The 19,828-nt window shown below is 42.2% G+C and overlaps 1 protein-coding gene across 2 annotated transcripts in view; it reads right to left on the minus strand.

Annotated features, from left to right (window-relative positions):
- galnt14 (UDP-N-acetyl-alpha-D-galactosamine:polypeptide N-acetylgalactosaminyltransferase 14 (GalNAc-T14)) overlaps positions 1–19,828 on the minus strand; it is a 114,630-nt gene that overhangs the window by 4,009 nt on the left and 90,793 nt on the right. The window contains exons 11-14 of one of the 2 annotated variants that reach the window (XM_014144514.2): positions 19,279–19,371; positions 17,445–17,528; positions 16,179–16,323; positions 256–375 (exon numbers count right to left, since the gene is read on the minus strand). In XM_014144514.2, the coding sequence (XP_013999989.1) occupies positions 256–375; positions 16,179–16,323; positions 17,445–17,528; positions 19,279–19,371 (442 nt within the window). The remainder of the gene's footprint in view (positions 1–255; positions 376–16,178; positions 16,324–17,444; positions 17,529–19,278; positions 19,372–19,828) is intronic. The other variant, XM_014144515.2, reaches the window with a different exon arrangement.

Genomic DNA, 19,828 nt, shown 5'->3' on the forward strand with positions numbered 1-19,828 from the left:
CTCTTTAATCTATGAGCCTGAGATCGATTGCTCTGGTCTCCACCCAAGTTCGGGGGGAAATCGCGGTCTTTTCCTCATTACAGTAAAAGTTCTCACTGAGGAAATAATACCGTATCACTCTCGTGATTATTTCTCCCCTTTTTCAGGGGCGTAACATTTGCTCGTTTACGGCAGGGGGCTGCGGTGGCAGTGGCGGGCCGGCATGGTGTGGGATACTGGGTGTTCAGGAGAGAACAGCGCCCTCTGGGCTCTTACTTGTTTCCCGTCGCTGATGTTGCAGGGCATGAGCAGGACCTGGGAGGCAGGGAAGGTGGTGGAGAGAGAGAGGCAGTGCTGCTGCTGGCGGATCTGCTGCCCGTGGGTGTAAATCCACTCCTGAGGAGAGAGATACACTGTTATTACAAACAAATACCACAACAACAACACACTATTAATTCAGTCTAATACACTCTCACTACACAAAAAGCACAATGTACTGTACACTGAGTGTACAAAACAGAATTCAGGTTAAGGCTATGATCCCTTATTGATGTCACTTGTTAAATTCACTTCAATCAGTGTAAATCAGGAATGGGCAGCTAGCATGCGGCCCTTGGCCCCAATAAAAAAAGTTTTGGTCTCAACTTACAGTTGAGAGTTAGAATAATAGAATACACAAGGTGCAATTTTGAAATTTGGTCGTGCATCAGCAATCACTCAATTAACCCATGTCAGCTTATTTTTATTTAGATTGGTAAATTAGTCTAGCGGCTAAGTTACTACATTGGTAAATAGTCTAGTGGCCCTGGGCCACTGCGGCCCCTCATGATGACTTCTGTTTTTTTGTGGGCCCTACCCCCTTCAAAGTTGCCCATCCTTGGAGTAGATGAAGGTGAGGAGACAGATTAAAGAAGGATTTTTAAGCCTTGAGACAATTGAGACATGGATTGTGTATGTGTGCCATTCAGAGGGTGAATGGGCAAGACAAAAGATTGAAGTGCCTTTGAACAGGGTATGGTAGTAGGTGCCAGGTGCACCGGTTTGTGTCAACAACTGCAACGCTTCTGGGTTTTTCACGTTCAACAGTTTCCCGTGTGCATCAAGAATGGTCCACCACCCAATGGACATCCAGCCAACTTGACACAACTGTGGGAAGCATTGGAGTCAACATGGGCCAGCATCCTGTGGAATGCTTTCGGCACCTTGTAGAGTTCATCCCCTGACGAATTGAGGCTATTCTGAGGGGAAAAGGGTACGCAAATCAATATTAGGAAGGTGTTCCTAATGTTTTGTACACTACACACATATGCATGTAGACACATTTACACACAATCATGAGATACTGATAATACAAAATGACATATTGTTTTCACTATGAAAACACCCACAGATGACAGACTGGGTATGTATGTGTGTAGGCTACATCCAATCATGAGGCAACCCAATCCCTCTACCCAGTCCAGCACACACCACTACCCACGCCTCCAGTCCATCTGTCTCTGGGAGTGGGTTCACTGTACAGGAACATTCCATACATCATGAAATAATAAGAGTCTGTCTCTGTAGGTCCAGCCCGGGGAAATGTTACTGAAATGGCATGCTGGAAATTGACACACACATGCACGCGCACACACACACACACACATGTGCGCGCCAACAGTTCACACACAGTCAAGTCTTAACAATGGCCAAAACCCAAATGAAAAACAATAAATACTTTATGTCCCATGTCCCAGACCGAGACATTCTAATTTCATTGACCACTTAAACTCGTAAACGATGTAGAAGCAATGCTGCTAAGCCTGTCTGTGTATGGTGGTGCATGCACATCCAGCCACTTTCCATGGTCTAGCTAGCTTGCAGAGGATTTGATATTGATCCAAGGATCAAATTATTCACACATATTAAGTCATGAATCCTAGTGTTTTATGGTAGAATGTCAGACAGAAAGCCTATTTTTAAATGCAGTTGTTAATGTCCCTGGTACCAGCTGCCAGGTGACATCTCTGTACCCATATGTCCTATACAGGCCAGATGCAGTCCACAACAAACTGTAGTTTCATTTGATTTTATAGTTGTAGAGAGGTCTTCTTCCCCTGAGCCCAAAAAGAAAGAAAGCATCTGCGTCCTTGTCTGGTGGAAAGCTTGTATTCTTGTAACAGTTGTCACGTTCTTGGATTCAACTTGTGTACACTTCCTTGGTTCCATTACATATAACCATGTGTTTTGAAAAGATGTTGTACATGGTTAGTCTGTGTAAGTTGTCTAAATACGGCCGTTCCTCGCCAAGCTATATCATTTACCACTTATGTATGCTTGCTTTGACTGATTTCCCAACAGCAAGAGCAAATTGAGAGCTACTGATTTCACTCAAGGGACTCATATACATTGAATTACATGTCAAAACGGTAGATCCTGTCAACGGTTTTGTTTGGCATTAAAGAAACTTGAGTTGTTAGCAAGCGACATCTGAGGGCCAACGCCAAGCCATGAAGAGGATGGCTATGGACAGTGCATTCGTAAGGTATTCAGACCCCTTGACTTTTTCAAGATTTTGTTACGTTACAGCCTTATTCTAAAATGGATGAAATAAAAAAAATTGCTATGAGACTCAAAATTGAGGTCAGATGCATCCTGTTTTCACTGGAGTCCACCAATGGTAAATTTAGTTGATTGGACATGATTTGGAAAGGCACACACCTGTCTACAGTACCAGTCAAAAGTTTGCACACATCTATTCATTCCAAGGTTTTTCTTTATTTTTACTATGAGAAACAAGATTCTCTGGTCTGATGAAACCAAGATTGAACTCTTTGGCCTGAATGCCAAGCGTCACATCTGCAGGAAACCTGGCACCATCCCTATGGTGAAGCATATTGGTGGCAGCATCATGCTGTGGGGATGTTTTTCAGCGGCAGGGACTGGGAGACTAGACAGGATTGAGGGAAAGATGAACGAAGCAAAGTACAGAGAGATCCTTGATGAAAACCTGCTCCAGAGCGCTCAGGACTGGAGTGAAGGTTCACCTTCCAACAGGACAACGACCCTAAGCTCACAGCCAAGACAAAGCATGAGTGGCTTCAGGACAAATCTCTGAATGTCCTTGAGTGGCCCAGCGAAAGCCCGGACATGAACCCGATCGAACATCTCTGGAGAAACCTGAAACTAGCTGTGCACTGACACTCCCCATCCAACCTGACAGAGCTTGAAAGGATCAGCAGAGAAGAATGGGAGAAACTCCCCAAAAACAGGTGTGCCAAGCTTGTAGCGCCATACCCAAGACTCGAGGCTGAAATCGCTGCCAAAGGTGCTTCAACAAAGTACTGAGTAAAGGGTCTGAATACTTACCGTAATTTCCGGACTATTAAGTGCACCTGAATATAAGCCGCACCCACTGAATTAAAAAAAAAGTATTATTTTGAACATAAATAAGCCGCACATGTCTATAAGCCGCCGGTGCCTACCGGTACATTGAAACAAATGAAATTTACACAGGCTTTAAAGAAACACGGCTTGTAAAAAAAATAAATAGGCTTTAACGAAACACGGCTTGTAACAAAAATAAATAGGCTTTAACGAAACACGGCTTGTAACAAAAAAATTAAAATTAGCAGTAAGCTTTAGTTGTCTTTTTGCACTGAGTCAATTCCTCACGCTGCTGTTTCCAACGTCTTATCATCGACTCATTAAGACCAAGCTCCCGTGCAGCAGCTCTATTTCCTTTTCCAACAGCCAGATCAATCGCCTTCAACTTGAAAGCTGTATCATATGCATTTCTCCGTGTCTTTGCCATGATGAGGGTGACAAAATGACTACTGTAATCAGAATGATGGGAAGTTTGAGAGCACTCGATTTAATCTAAACAGTAAGCAAAAAAGTTGTTTGACCTTAACCCGTTCGGCAATTTCATTGGTCTAATGAAAGCTTCATGCCGCCAAAAAACTGAGCACGTCACAGAATGTGTTTTTAAAAAAAATAAAATATTTAAAGCGGGAAAAATCCATATATTAGCCGCGTCATTGTTTAAGCCGCGAGGTTCAAAGCGTGAGAAAAAAGTTGCAGCTTATAGTCCGGAATTTACGGTATGTAAATGTGATATTTAAGTTTTAGAATTTTTTATACATTTTCAAAAATGGCGAAAAACTTGTTTTTGCTTTGTCCTTATGGAGTATTGCGTGTAGATTGATGAGGGGGAAAAATAAGATTGAATCCATTTTAGAATAAGGCTGTAACAAAATGTGGAAAAAGTCAAGGGGTCTGAATGCTTTCCGAATGCACTGTAATTGGAGTCAATTAGGAAGACATGTAGTGAGTGACCACTGAGCAGCAGCAGTAATGACAACCTTCCCAACTGGTGATTCCTATACTAGATGTTTATCAAGGGCACACAGCAGGAAGTGTAGGTGTGTATGACAACACAAGAGCGGTCCCATGGTGATCGCTACATGGGCATGCTATGAAGAACAAAGTGGCTATAGTCATAATTGATGAGCAACATGACCTATTTGCTTTCGACCACAGTGCTGTCCAGGTGCCATTGATATTGTACCAATCTCTGATCACTAGAGATATTAACCAATGGAGTGTTTGAAAAGTAATGCCATTTTCTGAAGTGGCGATCTTAGTGGTGGAGGTGTCAGAGATGAGGGAGCCCAGAGGATTGAGTGGGTCCAGAGTGAGGGTTCATAATGAATGCTAAGAAATAAAGACATGAACCTCAATAAACATATTCAGGTTACACATTCTCAAATACCATAAATATATACACATTACAATTACTATTAAAGAATCCTGCATTAAGCAGAAATAAACTAGGGTACACATTTTTCTACCATTTGGGATTTAGCAACCATTGCGCATGCGTTAAGCCTGTCGCATGCTTCCTATATGAAACAGTTTGCTCATATTGAATGATGACGTTTTTGTTCGTTTTGGTCTAGGCCACTTTGTCAGTGATTGGTCAACAGTACTACTCCTAGTAAGAGTGGGATCTATGGAGGGATTCTTCAATTAAGTGTTTTTGTCATTCAACGAGAGACAAATAGTTTTCATGCACATTTTTTCATTTGAGAAATACGGTACCAAACATCTTAGTTAGATGGAAAGTTGCATGACTAAGACATCCTCACAAAAATGTCTAAATTAATGACAGATTTCTTAATTTATCTTAGATTACTTTAGACTATTTTGAGGACGTGTACTGGCTATATTGTTGCTACAGGGTCTCAAGTGGGACAAACAGTAATATTGCCGCTTTTTTTCTAGTTTTTCAAGTGAATTTCTTTTAAGGTAGTATGCAAGGCACAGACATTCACTTCGCGTAGCCGAGTTCTGCTAGGAGCAAACCGAACCTAGTATGCTGGTGCCTTTACCCAAACCATAGGATAATTGGTGCTCTCGAACGCAGAAGGAAGAAGGAGCACTGCTGAAGGAACAAACATTTCACCTAATCAGTAACGAGGAATCAAAGGTAAGTTCTTACCATTACTTAATATAGAAATAGCAATCTTACTACCAAGACATGTGCTCTTTGTAGTGGTAACATTAATACACAAAAAACATGATTCATTTAGAGTGAAATTTTCTATCATCCGTTTCTTTCTCTTTACCGGTAATTATAAATGTACCGGAGGACATCCCAGGCAAACATCAAGCTGTAACACTGACTTGAAGAGAGAGGAGCAGCCAAGGTAGGCCTAGAAAGTGGGTCAAAGGAGTTAGTGCTACGTTCAGCCCGTCAAATGTGTGGACCACGTTTCCAAGGGTTTTCATTCCCCAAGGGCAGGCAGAAATAAAAAAGGTCACACAAAAACAAAGTCCCATCCAGTCTCCCAGCCACAAACCTTAACACTTGGCCTATATGGATAGGGCCAAATTGAAATGTTTCTTACAGAAGATACAGTACCAGTCACACATTTGTTCACACCTACTCATTCAAGGGTTTTCCTTTATTTTGAATATTTTCTACATTGTAGAATAATAGTGAAGACATCAAAACTATGAAATAACACATATGGAATCATGTAGTAACCAAAAAATAGTTCAACAAGTAAAAATATATTTTAGATTTTAGATTCTTCAAAGTAGCCACCCTTTGCCTTGATGATAGCTTTGCACACTCTTGGCATTCTCTCAACCAGCTTCACCTGGAATGCTTTTCTAACAGTCTTGAAGGAGTTCCAACATACGCTGAACACTTGTTGGCTGCTTTTCCTTCACTCTGCTGCTGTCGAACTCATCCCAAACCATCTCATTTGGGTAGAGGTCGGGTGATTGTGGAGGCCAGGTCATCTGATGCAGCACTCCATCACTCTCCATCTTGGTCAAATAGCCCTTACACAGCCTGGAGGTGTGTTGGGTCATTGTCCTGTTAAAAAACTAATTATAGTCCCACTAAGCGCAAACCAGATGGGATGGAGTATCACTGCAGAATGCTGTGGTATCCATGCTGGTTAAGTGTGCCTTGAATTCTAAATAAATCACAGTGTCACCAGCAAAGCACCCCCACACCATCACACCTCCGGAACCATAAATGAGGAGATCATCTGTTCACCTACTCTGCGTCTCACAAAGACACGGTGATTGGAACCAAAAATCTCAAATTTGGTCTCATCAGACCAAAGGACAGTTTTTCACCAGTCTAATGTCCATTGCTCATGTTTCTTGGCCCAAGCAAGTCTCTTCTTATTATTGGTGTCCTTTAGTAGTGGTTCCTTTGCTGCAAGTCAACCATGAAGGCCTGATTCACACAGTCTTCTCTGAACAGCTGATGCTGAGATGTGTCTGTTACTTAATAATAATTTATTTGGGCTGCAATTTCTGCGGCTGGTAACTCTAATGAACTTATCCTCTGCTGCAGAGGTAACTCTGGGTCTTCCTTTCTTGTGGCGGTCCTCATGAGAGCCAGTTTCAACATGGCGCTTGATGGTTTTTGTGACTGCACTTGAAGAAACTTTCAAAGTTCTGGACATTTTCCGGATTGACTGACCTTCATGTCTTAAAGTAATGATGGACTGTCGTTTCTCTTTGCTTATTTGATCTGTTCTTGCCATAATATGGACCTGGTCTTTTACCAAATACTATCTACCGTATACCACCCCTACATTGTCACAACACAACTGAAGCGGCTAAAACGTATGTCTTAAAGTAATGATGGACTGTCGTTTCTCTTTGCTTATTTGATCTGTTCTTGCCATAATATGGACCTGGTCTTTTACCAAATACTATCTACCGTATACCACCCCTACATTGTCACAACACAACTGAAGCGGCTAAAACGTATTAAGAAGGAAAGAAATTCCATAAATGAACTTTTAACAAGGCACACCTGTTAATTGAAATGCATTCCAGGTGACTACCTCATGAAGCTGGTTGAGAGAAAGCCAAGAGTGTACCTGGCTGTCATCAAGGCAAAGGGTGGTTACTTTGAAGAATCTCAAATATAAACAATATTTTGATTTGTTTAACACTTTTTTGGTTACTACATGATCCCATATGTGTTATTTCATAGTTTTAATGTCTTCACTACTATTCCACAATGTAGAATATAGTAAAAATAAAGAACAACCCTGAAATGAGTACAACCCTGGAATGAGTCCAAACTTTTGACAGGTACTGTATATGAAAAGCATGTGGTAACCATGGTAGCAAGCAATTAAAAGGGAACTGTTTGGAGATAATGGGAAAATGATTAGACCACACTTCGATTGTCGCAAGACTGAATCCAAACCATTACACTGTTGATTTTATTTGCATTTTACATTTACTGTACTTTTCGCCGCATTTGTTGATAACAAAATCAGAAACTATTCTGGATAAATTCTGTAACGTGATTAGACTATTCATGGAAAATGTGGGGTAGGTGCAACATAAGACAAAGAAATTACAATGGTTTGAGTAAGAGGACTAATTGGTGTCCACACCTCTCCAAAGTGTGCACAGTTCCTAAGCAATTTCAATGCACTTTTATGACTCCGAAACATCAACTACAAGGTACTTTTTTCAGCTCTCCTATCTGTGCCGTTGAGGAACTAGAGCAAGCACACTTGTAGCTGTTTCGTTTGGAACACAACCCTGTATCCCCGCCATCACACAATTACTGTTGTTTTCGGAATCCAAAAATGGGCCATTATAACTCGTAATCTGGGTCAGGTGGGCATGATTTGAAGGCTTGTTATATTGCCAAGATGACTAGCTAAGTTGTAAAATACGATCTTACAGTGTTAAGCTTTCACAAGGCAATTCAGAAAACATGAATATGTTGGTGTGCATAGAAAGGAGTTATGAGTGGATTCAGGCATGTGTGCTGCTTTTCTTCACAATAAACAAAGATACGCTCATTCTGTTCAGAACAACCCATGACGACATGTCATCTTGTAACTGTACATCAAACATAGTGATCATAAACGTTGACACAGTATATGACATGAATTTTATGATTTGGAGATGTGTGAGATTTGGAGAAGTGCACATTTGATTGTATTTATTATTGTCCTGAACATCTCATCTTTCAAAATACATCCAGTCATCATCAATTTTCAGCATTTCTCTCACTCAGACAATAAAACATTTGCAAAAGTTGCCCAATTAGTGGGAGGGATGGGGGCAACTTCTTGTCGCACGTGGTGCTCAAGTTCAGAATGGCTGTCAGTCAAAACCCACACAGCACTGTGAAGCGGAGACCCAGAACTCTGACGTCATTCATAGCATGTTACTGCACAGCCACTATGTTCCAATTTAGGCGCTTGTTAGAGCCCAAGTCTGCCATTTTCAGCTTGTATACAGGTACAAGTGTAAAGGGCTACCAAGCTCTGCAATAGCCTACACTGACAAGTGTACAATATCACAGCTAGCATTTCATGATTTTTAAGGCTCTTTTTTGTACATAGGTCTACATCAGCATGAAATGTTGATATGCTATTTTACACTCCATTTCTTATGAAATACACTGTTCTACCCTGAGAATACAGCCCATATTGTTTATGACATGTTTATCATAAGAGCTGGTCCACATGGATCATCAGTCATTATCTTTCCCTGCAGCAGTCACATCATTAGATTACAGCACTGCTCCAATAAGAATCACATCACCTGGAAACACATCACAGAGGATAGGGCCTAGCGTGCGAGTTTGTGCACATACATTATTTGTGGCAATGTGCACACAAGTGTGTTTGCGAGCTCGTGCCTATGTCTATCAGTAACAGCAGCCTCGCCAAAGGCCTGTGTGGGGGTACTGTGTTTCGCTGTGGACGTGACACCAGTAGGCCAGTACAGCCCAGTACAGTAGGTCTGTCTCTTGGCAGAACAGAGTGGATGTCTGTAATAACAAGGTCCAGCTGGGGTGTGTGTGTTAAACGGCAGGTGGGTGGAGATGAGGCCTGCTAGCAGATGAACAGGTCAGAAGGCAGAGGGTATGCACATATCACTGCTTAATAGGATAAACTGCACTGTGTAAATGTGCTCTGTATTAAATCTAATTACCCTGCGGTAATGGCACAGCTTTTTACGATGTCCGTTGTGGCACGCCAATGTTCATTTAATATTAATCTAGCATGGCTCGAAGTCTAGGGGAAGAAGCTGTGTGCTACTTCTGGAGACAGACACACAGTTGCTTTTAGAAGCTTTATACTAGAGCACAGACAGACTTGTTGGATAAAGGCTGAGTGAAAACATCATTCTAGTCCTTCATATTGGCAGCTGTGTTTTTGTCTGAATCTCCTTCCACTTCCCTGTTTTAATCAGAACACCTGAGAACCACCAGTCTGGATCATAAGGAACAGCTGTGGCCATACTAAATGTACTTTGAGTGAAGCCTAGCTATCAATTCTAGGGAAATAAATGTTTTTGTAATGTTACCCATAATGTTCACCTAATGTTTGAGTGTCCACTTTTCTGTTATTTAGTGGAACATTCTATCTATTTTAGCAAAAACCTCCTGAGAACCTTTTAAAGCATGTTTTTGTGTTAAAGTTAGGAGAACCCATAATGTCAAACAGAACTTATTTACAACGTTCTTATTTACAATGTTCTCAGAATATACAACACTGAAGTTCTAGACGCGTTTTATGGGACGTTGCAAGAACATTCATGTGTCCAGTTTTAAGGGCTTTCTGTTTATTCGTCTAATTGTGGGGCATATTAACCTGTTTTACCTTATAATCCTGAATCACTATGATCAATAAAACATTTTGAGTGTACTTTTAGCACATTTACATCAAAATGCATTCATCCTATTACTTACACCTATCAAGTTGTTTCAGCTCTACTCAAAGGCCTATTGAGAAGGGGTTAGGGTTTCTTCTAGACAGGGCCTAACTATACTGTCCCTACGGATATCCATTATTGGGACAGTGAATAGGGTGTTGTGCTTATTAACCCCTCCTCCCTAGGCACTTGTGTAGATCTGAAACAAATTGATAGGTGAAAGCAATTGGGTGAATTCACTTTGAAGTTAATCTCAGCTCTGTTAAAAGTACACTCAAGAAAAACTTCTATTGATCATAGTGATTCAGGAGTACAATTAACAGGTTAATATGCCCCACCATCACCAGCTATACAGAAAACCCTTATATTGTTTAAATACGTAAATCAAATCAATGGTGAAAGAACAGTCAATTTAACTGATAACTGAAACAGACATGGTGACGTAGCAGGAAGATCTGAATGCCATGAACCAAGAGGTTGTGAGTTCAAATCCCAGGTAAGGACATGTTGAATAATAATGGATGCATAAATTAACATGCACAATGTAATCATGTACAGTATGTCAAAGTGTGTCAAATATGTAAGTTGAAAACGCGATGTTAAAACCACTGTGTGAGTATCTCAAGATGGCGCCAGAGAACAAGGCTGATGTTTGACGTATTCCTAATTAATTGTGTTTTTTTGTTTGTTTCTTTGCGTTATTTGTAACTTATTTTGTACATCATGTTGCTGCTACCGTCTCTTACGACCTAAAATAGTTTCTGGACATCAGAACTGCGATTACTCACCACGGACTGGCAGAATCTTTTTTTCCTTTAACGAGTCCAACGAGCCTGACATGAATGATAAACTGCTTTCCCGGGAACAGGCCCAGATCCCCGTCATTTGCGTGAAGAGAAGGCAGAGAAAAAGGGGCCAGAGGGCGGGCTGCCTTCTGAGAATTTGTAGGTGATTGAATAAACCCCCACTTTCCTTTCATTCTGCTAGCAAACGTGCAATCTTTGGAAAATAAAATTGATGACCTATGGAAGATTAAACTACCAACGGGACATTCAAAACTGTAATATTTTATGCTTCACGGAGTCGTGGCTGAACGACGACATTATCAACATACAGCTGGCTGGTTATACGCTGTATCGGCAGGATAGAACAGCGGCGTCTGGTAAGACAAGGGGCGGCGGACTATGTATTCTTGTAAATAACAGCTGGTGCACGATATCTAAGGAAGTCTCAAGGTTTTGCTCGCCTGAGGTAGAGTATCTCATGATAAGCTGTAGACCACTCTATTTACCAAGAGAGTTTTCATCTATATTCTTTGTAGCTGTCTATTTACCACCACAAACCGATGCTGGCACGAAGACCGCACTCAATGAGCTGTATACGACCATAAGCAAACAGGAAAATGCTCATCCAGAGGTATCCATTTTACCTAATTTCTACCAGCATGTTAAATGTGCAACCAGAGGGACAAAAACTCTAGACCACCTTTACTCCACATACAGAGACACATACAAAGCTCTCCCTCGCCCTCCATTTGGCAAAAGCAGGAAGCACCAGTGACTAGATCAATAAAAAGTGGTCAGATGAAGCAGATGCTAAGCTACAGGACTGTTTTGCTAGCACAGACTGGAATATGTTCAGGGATTCCTTCGATGACATTGAAGAGTACACCACATCAGTCATTGGCCTCATCAATAAGTGCATCGATGATGTCGTCCCCACAGTGACCGTACATGCATACCCCAATCAGAAGCCATGGATTACAGGCAACATCTGCACTGAGCTAAAGGCTAGAGCTGCCGCTTTCAAGGAGTGGGATTCTAACCCAGAAGCTTATAAGAAATCCCGCTATGCCCACCGATGAACCATCAAACAGGCAAAGCATCAATACAGGACTAAGATCGAATCGTACTACACCGGCTCTGACTCTCGTCGGATGTGGCAGGGCTTGCAAACCATTACAGACTACAAATGGAAGCACAGCCGAGAGCTGCCCAGTGACATGAGCCTACCAGACGAGCTAAACTACTTCTATGCTCGCTTCGAGGCAAATAACACTGAAACATGCATGAGAGCACCAGCTGTCCCGGAAGACTGTGTGATCACGCTCTCCGCAGCCGATGTGAGTAAGATCTTTAAACGAGTCAACATTCACAAGGCCGCAGGGCCAGACGGATTACCAGGACGTGTACTGCGAGCATGCGCTGACCAACTGGCAAGTGTCTTCACTGATATTTTCAACCTCTCCCTGTCCGAGTCTGAAATTTGCATACCGCCCTAACAGATCCACAGATGATGCAATCTCTATTGCACTCCACACTGCCCTTTCACACCTGGACAAAAGAAACACATATGTGAGAATGATATTCAATGACTACAGCTCAGCGTTCAACACCATAGTACCCTCAAAGCTCATCACTAAGCTAAGGATCCTGGGACTAAACACCTCCCTCTGCAACTGGATCCTGGACTTCCTGACGGGCCGCTCCCAGGTGTAAGGGTAGGTAAAAACACATCCGCCATGCTGATCCTCAACACAGGGGCCCCTCAGGGGCGGGTGCTCAGTCCCCTCCTGTACTCCCTGTTCAATCATGACTGCACGGCCAGGCATGACTCCAACACCATCATTAAGTTTGCCGATGACACAACAGCCTGATCACCGACAACGACGAGACAGCGTATAGAGAGGAGGTCAGAGACCTGGCCGAGTGGTGCCTGGACAACAACATCTCCCTCAACGTGATCAAGACAAAGGAGATGATTGTGGACTACAGGAAAAGGAGGGCCGAGCACGCCCATTGACGGGGCTGCAGTGGAGCAGGTTGAGAGCTTCAAGTTCCTTGGTGTCCACATCACCAACAAACTAACATGGTCCAAGCACACCAAGACAGTCGTGAAGAGGGCACAACAAAACCTATTCCCCCTCAGGAGACTGAAAAGATTTGGCATGGGTCCTCAGATCCTCAAAAGGTTCTACAGCTGCACCATCGAGAGCATCCTGACTGGTTGCATCACTGCCTGTATGGCAACTGCTCAGCCTCCGACCGCAAGACACTACAGAGGGTATTGCGTACGGCCCAGTACATCATTGGGGCCAAGCTTCCTACCAAGCTTCCTACCATCCAGGACCTCTATACCAGGCGGTGTCAGAGGAACCATCAAAATTGTTAAAGAATCTAACCACCCTAATCATAGACTGTTCTGTCTGCTACCGCACGGCAAGCGGTAGAGGAGCATCAAGTCTAAGTCCAAGAGGCTTACATTTACATTTTAGTCGTTTAGCAGACACTCTTATCCAGAGCGACTCTTATCCAGAGTGAATGCATACATTTCATTTCATGAATTCTTTTAATGTTTTTGTTTTGTTTTTTGTTTGTACTGGCCCCCCGTGGGAATCTAACCCACAACCCTGGCATTGCAAACACCATGCTCTACCAACTGAGCCACAGGGAAGGCTTCTAAACAGCTTCTATCCCCAAGCTATAAGACTCCTGAACATCTAATCAAATGGCCACCCAGACTATTTGCATTGCCCCCCCCCCCTCTTTTACACCGCTGCTACTCTCTGTTGTTGTCATCTATGCATAGTCACTTTAATAACCCTACCTACATCTACATATTACCTTAACTAACCGGTGCCACATTGACTCTGTACCGGTACCCCCCATATATCGTCTCGCTATTGTTATTTTACTGCTGCTCTTTAATTACTTGCTACTTTTATTTCTTATTTGTGTTTATTTAAACTGCATTGTTGGTTAGGGGCTCGTAAGTAAGCATTTCACTGTAAGGTCTACACCTGTTGTATTCGGCGCATGTGACTAATACAATTTGATTTGATATTCCTAACCTTGCCAACAGACAAAAAGAGCTGTGAATGGATCAGTGGTTCACCAATCAGGGCTTGAACAGTAACAAGGCGTGATGTGTAATTAAACATTTCTTTTTTTTGAGAATATTTCTTTGGGACCATCAGGCGACATCTCGACAATTGATATACAGAAATGTTCTTGCAACGTTCCCATGAAACCCATCTAGAACACAATATCTTACATTCTGAGAACATGGCAAACATGTTCTGTGTATGTTTGGTTGGACATTGTTGGAATATTCTTCTAACCCACAGACAACTGGACACAGGAATGTTCTTGCAGGAATGCCCTAACCCTCAGAAAACTGAACACGAATGTTCTTGCAACATTCCCCTGAAACGTGTGTAGAACATTAATAGCTTATATTCTCAGAACATGGCAACCATGTTCCGTAGGTAGGACGTTGATGGAATATTTTCCTAAACCACAGAGAAATGGACTAATGAATGTTCTTGCAACGTTCCCATAAAACATGTATAGAACATTAGTATCTTATATCCTGAGAACATTCCTTGCACATCACAGCAACATTCTTATGAAAACGTTGGTTAATAACCTAATAAGACTCTTAAGGGAACGCTCTAAAGTTGTGGGGAAGTTTGTTGTTAGCTGGGAGTGTCCTACCTGCTATTCTTATACACTGTAATAATAAAATATAACTCTTGGGCTACTACAGTACTGCACAAGCATAATAGGCCAAGACTTAATTACTGCTGACACAATCATTATACAGTACCTTGTTTTAGCATGTCTCAGCACTGAATTAAATCTAAATAAAGCACAATGAGCTTCCTAGGGAAATTAATTTGGAGAGAGAAAACGCCCTCCTCCTGACCAAAACAAGTATGATATTTTATTCGCTAATTGGTCTGTGGAACAATAAGATTTGAAAAATGTCTGATGTGAAAAGATCTGGTCAAAATATCTGACGTGATTGGTCAAAAGACCAATTAGTGGAAAAAAGATCAGAGTTGGCTGCCTGTCTAAACACAGCCTAAGTGCCTTCCTGCCTTTTGCATAAGACATCTAGCTTTGTGATATCGTCTCATTTACATCAACTATATGACACATGAACAGGTAACACTTGGTCTTAGACAAAGCTTGACCACTGTGGGGAAAGGTCTTAATGATTTTTACGATCAATAAAACATTTTGAGTGTACTTTTAGCACATTTACATCAAAATGCATTCATCCTATTGCTTTTGTTTCAGCTCTACTCAAAGGCCTAGGGAGGAGGGGTTGGGGTTTATTCTGGACAGGATGTGTGTGTGAGAGAGAGAGGTAAGTCAATCAAATCAATCTAATTCATTTATAAAGCCCTTCTTACAGTACATCAGCTGATGTCACAAAGTGCTGTACAGAAACTCAGCCTAAAACCCCAAACCCCCCAGAAGTGCCATGATAGCCTGTCACAGCAGTGAGAATGAGCAGAACAAGTATTTGGGAATTGTCTGAGCAGGTATACCTACTGGTGGCACTTAAGAGAGAGAGAGAGACAGACAGACAGACAGACAGACAGACAGACAGACAGACAGACAGACAGACAGACAGACAGACAGACAGACAGACAGACAGACAGACAGACAGACAGACAGAGAGAGAGAGAGGTGTGAGACTGTCAGTGGGATCAGCTCAGGCTGAATTCCAGAAGTGCAAGATGATGCTTGTCTGCCCGAATTGTCTAGAGATGGAAAGAAAACATGAGACTAGCAGTTCGGATGGGGAGAGAGGCTTTGACCATGTTGGTTCTAACACAGTGTGTATGCTGGAGAGGCTAACGAGGACAGATACTTTCTGACAGGGCGTGGAGACAGCAGGCTGGGATGCATACCTCTCTGTCAGTGAGTGCTGAAGCTTTTATATTGGTGTGCAGAACAGCCCCTTAACCAGCAGGCAGTAGTAGTACAGTAGTAATGACTCTGGACTAGACCATAGCTCTTTCTATACTTTGTGGGTATTGGGTCTGGTCTGGGCTATCCAGTAGGTCTCTGACAGTAAGCCAAAGCTGCATTGGCCTGTAGCTCTGTTTATGAGTATAGAGTCTTGCGCGGGCCATAGGTCTTCCTGTTGGAGAATGAGTGTATTGAGTGTAGGCCGTCTGAATGTTGTTTAGGCCGTACCTGGTTGAGTGCTGGCACAGTTTTTGTTCCGATGCAGGGTGCCAGTGTGAGAGAGGAGAGGTCCTGTCCCTCCAACCTACGGGACTCCAGACAATTCTGTCTTTGACGAATCACCCCTGACTTTGAGTCCGAATCATCTGGCACTCTGAAAATACACATGTATTTTCTTGCTTTATTGTATATTCACCAACGCAGACAAGTCTGAATACGAGGTAGATGTATCATCTCTGAATGTTATGTTTTGATACTCACGCATGGGATAGATTCATGGTGGCATTTATACATGCAGATGAATAATGATTTATTATAGAGATTAACATTGAGGCTATTTAGAGTGTCATGTTCCGTGGCCTGGCATAAATGCTTCCTCAAACAACGTCTGAACTGGATTACAATCAATTTTCAAATGTACAAAAAGAAATAGCTCATCACATGGCCATTCATCAGAGGTAGGAAGAACCCACTGCTCTGGGTGGGGTGTGTGTGTGTGTGTGTGTGTGTGTGTGTGTGTGTGTGTGTGTGTGTGTGTGTGTGTGTGTGTGTGTGTGTGTGTGTGTGTGTGTGTGTGTGTGTGTGAGAGAGAGGTAAGTAATGGGGTCTGCTGCCAGTGTGGGTCTGTGGAGGCTTTACAGCCCAGTTCATTCACTTAGTCAGCAAACGGAAACCTGGAACCAGCAGCAGTGAATCCATCACACACACACAGCCCCCCATAGGTAACGTTACTCATATCCCTCATATCCTGCAAGCAATTTGTAATAGCCTATGACTGTACTTCTCTCTGTGTATTGCTCTCGTATGGCTTTACCATTATCTGTATATACTCTCTCTCTCAACGAGACGTGTCCTCACCCAATAAACCTTTTCAAATCAAAATGTATTTGTCACATGCACCGAATACAACGGGTGCAGACTTTGTCGTACATTAGCTTTTTCTCAACTTGTGTCAATTCACCTGTTCTTCAACTATCTTTTTAAAGTAGTTTTTTCTTAGTATGCAATTAACAGTCGATCCAAGTCATCTAAAGGTCAGACCATGCCCTCTCCTCTCTCCCCTGAGTCCACATTGTTAGTTTCAGTCCATGGGGTTAACCTAAACTAAATCATGCCTGGCTGTTGTTGTATCAGTCAGATTGAGCTGCAAGCCTCGGCCTCGGACCAATCAGGGGGCAAAAAAAGAGAAGCCTGAGTAATAAAAAAAATGATCATGAATCTATTCTGAATTAAGCATAATGGGATGTGTGTGATTGGCCGGCCACACACACTCACTTGAGCTCTGGGTAGACGTTGTCCAGATACCACTTGAAGGATTTGCACTTGAGACTCTTGCGGAGCTCTTCCCTGCTATGAATGCTGATAAGAGAGAGAGAAAGAGAGGGAAATTAATGTTAGAGAGAGGAACCTTTTTTTATAATGCTGTCCTGCTCTTATCACAGAAAAGACAGTGCTACACACTCACACACAGGGAGGCACAAACACACCTTATGGTGAACCATGTGGAATCCATTGGTGCAATATGTAATGCAGGGAGACCACAAACACTTTTAAATAACCTAAAGGATATGGTTTGAACTGAACCGTCTATCCAGGTTAATCATGCTATTCTAGGTGCAATATGAGTATGTATTCTTTAATCTGTCTCTTTATCAGCCCTGCTTTTCTCTATTTGTGCATATTTTTGATACTGAATGTTGAATCACATCGCTGTGGAGGAATTTGTGGCACACTCTTGCATGCAGAACTGCTTTAACTCAGCATGAACTGCTTGTTTCAAGTCCTGTCACAACATCGCAATTGGGATTAAGACTAGGCCATGTCGTCCAAAAAGTTATACTTTTGAATCATCTGTCCATAGAACATTCTGTCCATCCAGGTGCTTTCAAGTGCTTTTTGGCAAACTTGAGTCAACTTTTTGGATGACATGGGTCCCATTATGCCTGGCAAAAACTAAACACTGCATACCACAGTAAGAACCTCATACCAACGGTCAAGCATGGTGGTGGTAGTATGATGGTTTGGGGATGCTTTGCTGCCTCATGACTTGGACGACTTGCCTTAATAGAAAAAAAACGAATTCTGCTCTGTATCAGAGAATTCTTCAGGAGAATGTCAGGCCGTCTGTTTGTGAGCTGAAGCTGAAGTGCAGCTGGGTCATGCAGCAAGACAATGATCCAAAACACACAATCAAGTCTACATGAAAATGGCTAAAAAGCAACAAATTTGATGTTTTGGAATAGCCTAGTCAAAGTCCAGGCCTAATCCCAATTGAGATGTTGTGGCAGGACTTGAAACGAGCAGTTCTTGCTTGAAAACCACAAATGTTATAGTAGTTCTGCATGGAAGAGTGGGCCAAAATTCCTCCACAGCGATGTGAGAGACTGATCAACAACTACAGGAAGCATTTGGTTGGAGTCATTTCAGCTAAAGGTGGAACAACCAGTTATTGAGTGTAAGGGTGCAATTAATTTTTCACACAGGGGGCATTGGGTGTTGCATAACTTTGTTTAGGAAATCAATTAAATAAGTATTGGTCATTGTTGTGTAATGTTCACTCAGGTTTATCTAATATTAGGTTTTGGTTGAAGATCTGTGTCACAGGCGTCGAAAGGATTAGACCAAGGCGCAGCGTGTATAGTGCTCAATCTTGATTTATTTTATGAGAACACTTTAAACAAAATAACCTACGACCAACAGTTCCGTCAGGTAAAACAACTAAACGGAAAATAACCACCCACAAAACTCAAAGGAAAACAGGCTGCCTAAGTATGGCTTCCAATCAGAGACAACGAAAGACACCTGCCTCTGATTGGAAACCATACTCGGCCACACATGGAAATTGAAACATAGAAACAGAAAACTAGAACAAATTCCCCTAGAAACAAACCAACCCCAAAACACACAAAACAACACCCCTGCCATGCCCTGACCATTCTACTATGGCAAAATGACCCTTTTCACTGTTCAGGACATGACAATCTGATAACATTCAGTATAAAAAATATGCAAAAGTAGAGAAAATTAGAAAGGGGCAAATACTTTTTACGGCACTGTATAGCAGTATAAATATATGGTGTGTAGAATTGTATAGGGGTGTGTCACTCACTCTCCGTAGGACTTGCCCCGTGCTGCAGGGCGAGCAGAGTAGTAGAAGAGCCTGAACTCGTCCATCCACACCTCCGCCGTCCGTCTGGTGTTCCTGCAACACAGCCAGTACAGCACACAGTAGGAGTCGGTAGGCGGTTTACATTAAAACACTTAATCTCAGGGTGGGCCAGAATGATAGTGTGAAAACACCTAGCATGTATGTGACCAAAATAACCATAAGCCAAGCCTGCCCTCACATACTGGTCTCAAACACATTCCAAGAAAATGAATCATCTCGTTTGCTGGAAGAAAGCAGAAAAATAATACATGTTCTGATTGTCAAATGTACATATCATATTCTATGCATGTCTAGCTCACACTTTTAAACATTCTAGTAATGTAATTCCTCTGACACTGCTGATGCATACTGTGGCCCTCCTCCCGATAGATATGTAAGTATCTTGCTTAAGATGTTAAAGGTATCATTTACTCCACTTTCATACACCTCTTTTGACATTTGAAAGCCTCTTGCAAACTTTGGATTTGGGGTGAAGACACATTTACAAGTA

The sequence above is a fragment of the Salmo salar genome, chromosome ssa15 (assembly GCF_905237065.1).
Source record: "Salmo salar chromosome ssa15, Ssal_v3.1, whole genome shotgun sequence".
Taxonomy (NCBI): Eukaryota; Metazoa; Chordata; class Actinopteri; order Salmoniformes; family Salmonidae; genus Salmo; species Salmo salar.